We start from the raw sequence: 11,696 nt of genomic DNA, 5'->3' as shown, positions 1-11,696 counted from the left end.
TCACTCCTGCAGTGGCTGCAGGCTCTGGAGTTTGTTTCTGCTTCTGAATCCTCCGTGCTACAGCTCGGAGGCTAATTCTGCACCTTCTAGCAAAGCATGTTAGGATATTTCTGGATTGTATCTATTTTTAAAACCGTTCTTGATTAATATTTGATGTTCTTTCCAGGTTTCGTTTTCCTTCACCAATACTTCAAGGCACAGAGGAGCTGGTAAAGGCATTGCCATGAAACCTAACTTGAAGCAATGGAAACAACTCATGCTGTTCGGGATCTTCGCATGGGGTCTGCTTTTTCTGGTGATATTCATCTATTTTACAGATAGCAACACTGCTTTTTTTTTTGTTCCTTTTCATACATTGAAACTAAGAGGCTTCTGCCCCTTCAGGGCAAGCAGAGAGTCATCATGGGAGCCATACACGATCCATCATTCTCTGAAACCATTGATGGGAATGAGGTACTTCTTAATGAAGATCTCTTAGGTACATTTAAATCGGGGACGGGAAGTATTAAGAAATGGACGGATGTGGAAGATGCCTTTAGAAGTGAAGATGAGTTTTTTCCATCCCAGATAGGAAGAAAATCAAAAAGCGCTTTCTACCAAGTGAATGACGATTATTTATTTGCTGCTGGTCAGCCTCGGTCACACAACCATCTTCAACAAATAGCAAAATTCATCTCAGCCGATGAGGATAATCCAAAAGTAAATATTTTACACAACAACTGGAGCCACCAGAGAAGAATGAGGAGAAGGAGCACAAAGCACCGGAGAAGCCAGATGCTTGATGAATCTGATGACTGGGATGGGCTATATTCCACAATGTCGAAATCCTTTCTTTACAAGCTTTGGAAAGGGGATGTCTCTTCCAAGATGCTAAACCCTCGACTGCAGAAGGCGATGAAAGATTATTTGAGCACCAATAAGCATGGGGTGCGGTTCAAGGGGAAACGAAACTCCAAGTTGACAGGAGACCAGCTATTCTGCGAGCTAAAAGAAAGGGTGAATGTGAAAACAATAGATGGCAAGGAGGCTCCCTTCTCCACTCTTGGATGGGAAAAGCACGTTCCCCAAATTCCACTGGGCAAATTGTATACACATGGCTTTGGAAGCTGTGCCGTAGTTATGTCTGCTGGTGCAATACTGAATTCTTCTCTAGGGGATGAAATAGGTGGGTGACATGCATCTATTTATGTGCAACAGATATGTACATGTATGTGTTCATGTTTGTCTTTCAGAAGGTTCATTCTTCTCAAGCATAGGTCTCTAAAGCCTGGTTGTTCTCACCAGCATTACATGAGCTTATGGACTTCAGTGAAGCTCTTCCCTTTCAGGACAATATAACTGAAAGGAAAATCAGGCCTGAAGTCATAATTTGGTTTAAAGAAAAGAATGATGCCTTCTTATCATATTACAGCTTGTACTATAAAGGAGGCACTGGTTTCATCAGATCTGCCATCTTTGACATTTTGCTGCAGTGTGTGTGTATTTCTCCAGCAGATTAGAGCCATGTTCAGGTTTTATTTTGCAAAGCTGTGTTGTACCTGTCTGTATTTTGTGATGGCTCATAAAGAAACTGCTTGTGCTGTTGCTATCCCAAACCAAACTTTGTAGAGCATCCTCTTCACCTCCTGCACATTTAGTGTTCACAGACATATAGAATTCAGACCCTTGAGCAGCCTCGTGTGCTGAGGTCAAGTCCCATGACCTCTTTTCCAAGAGTGGATTTAAATCAGTTCAGGTATCTATCTCCTCCCATTGATTTTCTCCATTGCTGCACTGAGTCAGTGGGGTTACAGGTGTGCTGAGATGTCGGCGTCACACAGAATTGCCCACTTCAAGGTGGGAGTTTTGTGGTAGCTATTCGGAAGAGGATTGTGGAGCTGTAAAACTAACACAGGTCAGTTTTAAGTTCTCTTTTCAAAAACGAGTTAATGTCTCAGTAGTTCTCCATTTTAGTAGTACACATGTAGTATGCTAAGAGTGCTGAAAGAAGGATGAAATGTATGTCTCGAACTTGCTTCTGGAGCAAGAAGAGTTACCTCCTTCAGCTCTCTGTAAAAACCTTTTGATGTGCACTCATTGATCCTGCCATCTTCCAGGACTTCACATCCTAATACCTGCTTCATCGCACTGTATCATCTCTTCGACACAGATGGGTTTTCTTTAAATCTCTGGGATATATTAGAGCTGCCGTCATTATCAAACTATTCTAATAAGCTTCCAGCACAGCACAGGTGCCCAGCAGCAAAAATCACGCCAGAGTCACCCCCAGTTTCACAGGAAGCCCCACTGATACAGAAATCTTTGGAGTGAAATAGCTTAACAGTTACTCCCTTCTCCAGTGTGTTATCCTTGGCTGGAACAAAATCGTCTTCTGTCAGTGTTCCCGGGTACACCCAGTTTACACCAGTACATCCAGTTTATGCTGCTGTACTGGAGAATCCTTAGCACACTGTGACATACTTGCACATTTATATATTACAGTGTGCATCGTGGCATATTTGCACGCACAGGTGAAGCCCAGGTGTGGATTTTGGCATGGTACCTGGGGCTCATATGCTCCTCTGTGTACCCGTTCTCTCGGGAACACCCTTGGACAGAAGGCTTATGCCATTCTCTGGGGAAGAGCTGCTGATTTAATCCTGAAATTGTCACCTGATGCTGCCTAAAGGGAGGAGATGCTGTTTGGTAGGGCCTACACTGAAGCTTCAGATCTTCTCCTGTCTGTTACACAGGAAAGCGTGTGGGGCAGCAGGAGGCACAGAAGTTTTTTTTCTAAGTGTCTTCCAGGCCATGGGCAGGTACTTGTGAGTGATCAGAGATTTTGGCCCAGAACTGTGGGGGACCAACTGACTCCTGCGAGCCACCTGAAAAGGGTGGTGCAAATCTACGGGTCTTGGTGGTCACTGTGACTCCTGGGAAGTGTTAATATACTGGAGACATTGTGCCAGTGTTTCCCACTTACAATGGAAAATGGAAGCCTCAGCATCTGTTTGTATTATTATTATTATTTCCATGGGGAAGAAGTTATGCTTCCCTGCAGCTGAGGTGTTGGCCATGCCTTTCTACCTCCTTTCCAGTCCTTGAGAAAGTGAGAAGAGTCTGACCAGGAAGGGGAAGATCAGACTGTACAAGATGCTCTTTTTCCCTGTGCATGCACAGCGGTACGAGAGGACTGTCCTCTCCCAGAGCTGGCCCCAGGGCTGCCAGCGCTTGGTTGAAAGTGCAAGCAAACCTGCCATTTTGAGGCATCTTGGGTGGCCAGTGGTGCTCCTCCATGGAGTCAGGCTGGCACCCGTGCTGAGAAGCTCCGTCTCCAGAGAGACGCGGCAAAGTCGGCATCATTAGGGAGCAGAGGAGAATACCCCATGCATGAGTTCCTGTTTTTGGGCCATGGGCTGTACAGCCTTGGTTGATGAAGTTGCTGCAGGCTAAAGGCTTTGTACTATTTATCCTCCCGAAAGAAAAAAAGGCTTGAGGGCAACAACAGATGACCTTTCTCTTCATGGGCCTTTAGCTCCCTCTTCTGTGCTCCTATTAGAAACGCAGAGAGAAATGTTAATTTGTGTTCTGCCTTTTGCCCTCCTTCCTCCCACCCTTCCAATTGTTTTTGAATGAAGCTAGGTGCGGAAATACGGCGCAAGTACAGCAAACACTCCCATCGTGATCATGCTATTTAATGGGAGACCCAACCATTTTGGCATCATCAGAAGGGGGTCTGCTAACAAAACCCAAACTTTTTATATCTTTTAAATGGTTATCTCCAACTACTTATTAAGGTTAAAGTCAGTTGACTTAAAACCAGCTGTTAATCAGTGTTAGGCTGTGTCCTGATCATATATTTTATGGTGAAGGAAAGGTGTTTACTCTTGATATGAAGAACCAGCATGAATAATGTTGGAAATGCAGCACACTGTCTCTCAAGTTACGAACCATACAATTCCTATTTCCCAATCCGATTCCCAGTTCTCAGTCAATAGCTTGTGAAAAAGTTGTCATATGCAGGTCCAAATTTATGTTCTTAACATGTTCAAGTATAAAGGACCTTTTTTTTTTATTTTTCCTTCTACAGAAATGTGGAGTACCTGCAGCTTCTGTTGACTTCATGTCCTCTAGCTCCTACGCAATCCAGATGCTTATGTTTAGGCAGGTGAAGGCTAGGTGTTGAGGCTAGGGTTGTCCCTGCATGGGGATATCGAAAAAGCCTCCATTCCTTCTTAGCTTCTGAGGAGTTGGGCTCGGTGGACATTTGGCAAAAATATCTCTTTTCAGACACAACATGATAAAGCAATCAAGTATGGCTAAGATTGGTCTGCTGGCTTCATGTCACACATTTTCTTGTCTGGAGTACAAGTGTGGAGTAAAGGTGTAAAAGGATGGAAGATCCCAGTTTGATAGGATCAGGCCTGAACTCCACTGAAGCATGTTGGTTATCTTTGGAAACTTCTGCCTCCTCTGTTTTTGAGCTACAGACAACCACATTTTAAGTGACTAGAGAAAAACAGCTGTATAAGCTACATGTGGTTTAAGGCATTTCATGCGCATTTTGGCCTGAATCATATTCTCTGCTTCCACTGATAAAAGTGGATAAAAGGGATAAAAGTAGACCAAACAGGGGGCTATGTGTTTCTGGGCAATGGATATAGTGTCTTACTCTCCTTCATACCTTTTGGGCTTTGAGAGCCCCGTAAAAGAAGCACTGGGAGGGTGATTATCTTCTATCCAACGGAGGCTTGCACATAGTGTCTACCCTTGACCCATTACTTGACCTATAGCTGCTTTCTATTCTCTATGACTCTGAGGTCAACAGCTTGTGGGGCAACTTTTGACAGTTCAGCTCTGTTAGATCTTTGCTGCCAAGGGATCCTCAAATTTCTGTGTATGAGCAGGTTTGTGGGCTGACTTCACAGAGTCTTTAAGAGTTTTACTGACCTCGAGAATAAGTACAAAGTATGATTAATAGGTTAGGGGTAGTCTGAGATTTTCAGGTAGTATAAAATACTGTGAAGCACAAGCTTATAGTTAAGCATTATTATTCATTCAAATGTGCAATTAGATATCCTTGCAATTAGCATGCTTTTGCATGGAGTAATTCTTTGTACATTTTGCTATAGAAATAGTGAGCAACAGTGTGTACTGAATGTACTAATAAACTTCCCACACCAAGTTTATCCAATTAATAGAAATATTTAAGTATTGCAAGCTAAATTAATCGATTCTTCTGAACTTTTTTTCTGGTGTATTTTAATAACGTGTGGCAGATGCAAGAAGATTTTTGTTTGTGCATAGTAGAATGTTTATTGTCCTTAGAATATCAAGATTTGGAGAAATATGTAAGTTTTATGTTAGTTTAGATAATTTGTTTTATATGTGCTATATTACTAAGAAAAATAAAAATTACACCCTCATTTGTGCTCCTAGATTCTCATGATGCTGTTCTAAGATTTAATTCTGCTCCAACACATGGCTATGAAAAAGATGTTGGAAATAAAACAACTATGAGGATCATTAACTCTCAGGTAAGATCTTCCTTTTGTGAATTCAAGTCAATGTCACTTCTGTAAGATATGACATTACATTCGTAACTTCTGAGAAAGTGTTGGGTAATCTGGGAAACAGCTAGTGATTTAACAGTCATGATGTAGAGCAGGTATAAATTCTCCCTTACAGGGATGGTTCACGCTGCTGTCAGTGTAGAGTGATTGCAGTAGTTACTTGATACCCTCGTGTCAAAGAACTGGTTTGTGAAGTTTCTCATGTGTCCTACATCTGTAAAGGCTCTGCAGGATGCCAGAGCCATTAGTACAGAAGACCTTCACTACACTGCCTCCAGGATCTTCACAAAGCCTGGGCTGTGGGATCCCAAAGCTCTTTTCTCATATTCTCCAGTTCCCCAATTATTTCCTTGCTGGAAGGTGAAAGAAATGGGAACTGAGTTGTTGTAATACATAACTTCAGGCAAGTCATCGTTCTTTAAAAATCTGGAATGAACTAGTAGAAAACTTTAATGTACACTGGATATTACACATAAGGTGAGTTTGTTCATATGAATGGAAGCAGAAAATGGGATTTTCTGCATATGGATGTCAACAAATAGTTGTGCATTGAGCTATAGTGACACCTTATGGTTGAGAGTAGTTCTTCAATTTTGAAAAAACCATTGCCTGAGCCCTGGTATTGGGCAAACCAAGCCTCTTTCCTCTTTATGAAATGCAGCCAAAAAGCAGCAACAGAATTACTGTGAAATTTTGTGACGTATTGAAATGGTGAGTTTACTTAGTCAACACCAGTAGTATGGTTGGCCATGTAGCATGCTGTGTACATAGTGATTCTTGCTGAGTGAGAGCAAAATTTTCATTTACTGTCATTCTTATAAATTATTTTTTTCTTCTTTGTCTTTGAGTGACTGCCCATGCAAAGTCCGTCCTTGGTGGGCAGGATGTGTGTATAAGTTCATGTTCTTTGCCACTACATAGAGGACTGTTCACTGTCATTCCCTTCCCACTCATTTTGTAGCTCTTTGTGAGGCCACAGGACAGATTTTTGAAGTTATCTGTGATAAATATGACCCCTTTCTTTTTCTCAAAGGGAAGAAAGCAGAAATATCTTCCTCTGGCTTTAGTGCTGAAATCAGTGTGTTGGAGAACATTGACCTTAATGTCATTTATTTTATTTGTTCCTTTCCCCCAAACCCCGACTGTTCCTTGTTTTACCATTAGCCCAAACACCCTGGTTGCTGACCATGCCTGAACTCCTGTGCTGGGCAAGGAGGAGGGTTTACAAACTTTATTTAGGGGACCAGTTTCAGTAGGTTCCCCGTAGGAGAAGAGTGAAATGCCTCCAGGGAGTGATCTGAGCTTTGTTAGCTCCGCAGCGAATTCAGAGAGACTAAAGGGGCAAATTAGCTGCTCTCTGCTGCTCGCAGCAGGCTGGGGTCCTCCTGGTTCTCAGAGCTGCTGCCATACACTCCCACCAGGGTGGTAATGGAGGGGTCCCATGGTCTCCTCTGCTGCACCCTATGTTGCTTGCTCTCCACAAGGCTTCTCAAGAAAACACAGGGCATGGCTAAAATTCAGGCCAGATCAGCTCACACAGCTTCCTCACAAATGTTCATATTCTCACCACCTTTCTGTTCCTTCAAAGAGGTCAGAAGCCACCCGCGATGCTCTAGCCACCTACTGAGAAACTGGCCTTCCCCTCCCTGGGAGAGAAGTCTGCCCGGCCCACTTGATAAAAGTTGCTTTCCCTGCCAGTGCTGAAGATGGGTTACCCATACAGGTTTACTGACCCTCCTTCCCTCCTCACTGTTGGAAATTCCTCCATTCAGTTGATTAAAAAGGCTGCTGTGGCCGTCGTCTTCCCTCATGTTCTTCGCTGTGAAAGCTCAAAGGACATGAAGGAAGCCAATGCAGCCACAACAGATGTTGTTATTCCAGAAGAAACTCATCTCATACATATGAATGCAAGCTCACTAAGAGTGAAATTTCTGTGGATAACACCTCCAAGGGACTCTTGCTTACTGAAAGGCAAGTAAGAGCTCCTTTGTGTGATAACTGTAGAACAGAGTTTTTAAAAGCTTGACCTTTTGGTCTGTTTACTCTGTACTCTCCAAAAAGGAGTTTATGTTCTCAGGCAAAAACTGCTCTGAGAATTATTGCTACGGATGCTGATGGCAGCGCGACTAATTCTGTTCTTGTTGTAGAAGGCCGATGGGAAGTCATTAAGCTCAAAGTTTATGGTAGGAAGAATATTGCTATGGCAACAATATTATTTTTCTGAAGAAAAATATGCATAATCAAATATGGCTCATTGGATCCTAAAGGGAAATGAAAATTAGTATGAATTTATTTGTCTAAAATGTTGATTAGTTTAACAGCTGGAGCCGAATTCATGCTGTTTCAACCAGTGCTGAAATCATTCAGCTCAATCCTGCCTGAGATTGGATACACCAGGGATCACAGAGATCTGGTTAGGTGTGGAGGGTCTGGGAAGGGATGAGCCCCCAGGAATGAAAAGTAAACTTCCAGTGGGGCAGAGGATCAGCCAGAGTACCAGGAGATGCGGGAGGCAGTTACGTGAGAGCAGTTGATCAGAGCAATATGAAAGTTACTTCAAAAATAGCCCTGTCACATGCCTGTTACTGGAATTATTTTTCTGGGTATACCAGCTTTTACAGTCATGGTCTGTAATTTGCCTTTTTGGAGTTGCTTGAAATGAGACTGTCTTGCTGTTGAAGTGAGAAAGCAACCAAAAGGCAGTGGGGGAAGACATTATCCTTGGAGGCTTGTAGCCCTTCAAAGAAAGCTGCTCTGTGTCTAGGAGGAGGATCCTGCAGGCAGTCTGAAATACTGTAGCTTTCGTTTTCAAGTTCCAGAGTACACAGTAACGTTGATATACAATTATGCAGCATCTCAAGCGGTCCCATCACACCCCTTACAGATGGAGAGTAATTCAGCATACTGCTACTTCAAACTGTCATGAGTGCTGTTTATGGCTAAGCTCTTTTTTTATATGTATTTTTTAAACAAAACAAGATGCTTAAAATCGACCAGAATTAAAGCAGAACAAACAGCAGCATAGGGAGGACTGTTCATTTTAGAGAAGGATTTTGCCATTTTTCTGGATCCCACTTGCTTTTAACGCTTTGCAATTCTTTGCATTTGTGTTTGCAGATTCTCACCAACCCAAACCATCATTTTGTTGACAGCTCCTTGTACAAGGATGTTATCTTAGTAGCCTGGGATCCTGCCCCCTACTCTGCAAACCTGAACGTGGTAAGGTGTCAGCTTGGTCCTTTCTTCCCAACTGGTCTGAAAGCACTGGAGAAAATGAATGTATTTGGTACTTCAGTCTCCTGGTTCCCACTTGTCACAGTGAACCCCAAAGTCTTACTTTATCGAAGGAGTGGGGAATGCTATTTCTGCATGAATTGGTCAAAACTGGTTTATTGGTCAAAGGCTTTTTAGTAGCCAGCACTTGTACTGAGATGCTCTGAGATGCTAGGATAGATGGATGATGGCTCTTTTTAATGTAATATTGCTATTTTCACATAACAGTGAGTTTTCTGTGTGTTTCCAAGGAGGGAACATTGCTAGATTTCTGAAGGAGGTTTTATCAGTAAAGGTGAAGAATTGTGCCCATTTTTTCCCACCTTCCCCTCTGCCTTCACAGACAAAATAAAACACCCTAATGAAAAATCTCTCTTGCTGCCTTCCCCATTTCTCAGGCCTCCCCCCCACCAGTCTTCCCTCTGTGTCCACTCCCCCACAGCCATCTGTGCCCCGCTGCCCACCCCCTTGCTAGAGCAGCAGGCGTCCATCTGCTTGTCACTGGGGGGTGGTCCCTGCTTTGGCGGGTGCTGCAGCTCCAGAGGACAGCTGATCTGATGGTTCTTGGCAGAGGGAGCTCGGAGCTGAGCGGGCTGCGAAGTAGGAAGCAAACCTTCATCAACCTTCATCTGCTGAACTCCCTTAGCAAGGGACGCCAGCGGCTGGCTCGGCTGCTGCATGCGCTGCCGCTGCCGGCGATGGGGGTACTTCCAGAGGAAGGGTCACCCCAGCGCCTCGGTCTTCTGTCGGGGCTCTTTGAACCCCTTACTTACCGCCTGGGAGTCGGAGGTGGGGTTGGCGCATCACGCTGCGGTGAATTGCTTATTGGGAGTCTCTGTATGAAGAGAGGAAGCAGAGTAATGCACGGTGAGGACAGCACCCACCAGTGCAGGCTGCTTTGCTACCTTCGCTTCCGTTCTGAGAACTTGAATGAAACTAGTTCACATGATTTGACATGTATTGTTCAAAACACATTGATTATAAACAAAAACAACAACAACAAAATGTCTTCAAAACACGTAAGATTATAAAAATTCTTACTTTTTTTCCTCTCAGTGGTATAAGAAGCCAGACTACAATCTGTTCACTCCCTACATACAGCATCGCAGGAAGAATCCAAACCAGCCATTTTACATTCTCCATCCAAAGTTTATATGGCAGCTCTGGGACATCATTCAGGAGAACACTAAAGAGAAGATACAGCCCAACCCTCCTTCTTCAGGTTTTATTGGTAGGTGTATCAAAGATGAGCCCAGTAGACATATTAGATTTAAAAATTGTAAATGTGTACAATTGCATGAGGATCAAGTCCATATACGTGTATTGTTTTTTCTTGATGCTCTATACTGAAGCAATGACTAGCTAAAATACATGGTATGAGAAGTATAAAATAGTTGGGTGAATGTTCTACTTTCTTGCCCTTCACAACCATAGTATGCGTACCATACTTATAAAAAATACATCTGTGAGAAATTTGTATTATTCCATATTAATTTATCTGTTGAGAATCTTCTCGATTGTTCATAGAGCAGAGGTGCATCAGACAAGAAGTGATCCTACAGTGAGGATGAAATCACTGGTGCAGTCTGACAGGACAAGCTGTTTTCCTTCTACAGGTCAAGGAATGGGATTTCCCATGCTCTGTCACACCTTCCAGTGCTCAGTCTGAAAGTGGCCAAAGCATCCTCTTCCTTATTACACTTGAAGGAATAGAATTTCACTGTATTTTTTTGGTCCTTCTTTAGTATTTCTTGGGGCATAATTTGGCACTGAGCCCACAGTTCATCCAGCATGACGACTTACCTGATGCATAGCAGGTCCTGATCGTGGATGTCTAAAGGATACAAGTAGTCAGAGTAGCAAGGCTGAGTCAAGGGTGTTCCTCATTCATGCTTCTAGAGACACACAGGGCAAGAGAGCTCCAAATACCATCTTCCGCTTTGGAAGCTCCATCCTTTCCTCCTTGACATTGTGATATTGGTCTGTGTATTTGCTGCAGTCAGAAAAATGGTCTTTTTATTCTTTCTATCTGAATCTGAAAGCGAAGATACCTGAGATTGCATCTGACATAGGAAAACCATTTCTGAGCACGTATCTTGGGCTCTATATACAGTAGTGGCATCCCATGGTATTGAGGAACACACCAAAGGCCTTAGGGGGAGTATTGCTGAGGCTCTCAGGGGTATAAAAAAATAAAGGTACCTGGGAGATGCTCATCTATGGCCTGAGTGAAAATTTGTAAGGAGAAGTCTCCTCATGTAGAAGGATCTCACCAGCAGCATTCACATTTTGCAAAAGCATTTCTTGGAGTGGTGAAGTTCCAGTACCTAAAGGGGCCCTACAGGAAAGCTGGAGAGGGACTTTTTACAAAGGCGTGTAATGATAGGACAAGGAGTAATGGCTTTAAATGGAAAGAGGGTAGATTTACATTAGATATAAGGAAGAAATTCTTATATCTAATGTATGATACTATTATCATACATTAGATATAAGAATGATGAGGGTGGTGAGGCACTGAAACAGGTTGCCCAGAGAAGCAGTGGATGCCCTATTCCTGGAAGTGTTCAAGGCCAGGCTAGACGGGGCTTTGAGCAACCTGGTCTAGCGGAAGATATCTCTGCTCACTGCAGGGGGTTGGAACTAGGTGATCTTTGAGGTCCCTTCCAACCCAAACCATTCTATTATAAAAATAGGTTAACAGCTGGTGATCATAAGAACAGTGAAGAGGATCATTGTGTCATCAATCTGTACTTCTACCATATATAAGAAACACTTCAAAAGCTTTCTTTGAAGAAATTGAGTTAATTTTACTGTAAGAATAGAACAGTATCTTCAACCCCAAATTTTGACAAAAAATATCCTTCAAGCAGA

At 43.0% G+C, this 11,696-nt stretch overlaps 1 protein-coding gene across 1 annotated transcript; it reads left to right on the top strand.

The window, feature by feature from the left end:
- Positions 1-223: 223 nt before the first annotated feature.
- Positions 224-10,056, top strand: ST6GAL2 (ST6 beta-galactosamide alpha-2,6-sialyltranferase 2; the record flags this gene model as incomplete). Its single annotated transcript, XM_010285092.1, is given in 5 exon segments — positions 224-329; positions 332-1,165; positions 5,419-5,516; positions 8,670-8,768; positions 9,882-10,056. Coding segments are annotated over 5 exon segments (1,312 nt in total), but the record flags the coding sequence as incomplete, so codon positions are not given.
- Between the last annotated feature and the right edge of the window lie 1,640 nt (positions 10,057-11,696).

This window comes from Phaethon lepturus, unplaced genomic scaffold (genome assembly GCF_000687285.1).
Source record: "Phaethon lepturus isolate BGI_N335 unplaced genomic scaffold, ASM68728v1 scaffold35514, whole genome shotgun sequence".
NCBI classification, from domain to species: domain Eukaryota; kingdom Metazoa; phylum Chordata; class Aves; order Phaethontiformes; family Phaethontidae; genus Phaethon; species Phaethon lepturus.
The sequence above is the reverse complement of the archived record's forward strand: the minus strand, read 5'-3'. Positions and strand labels throughout refer to the sequence as shown.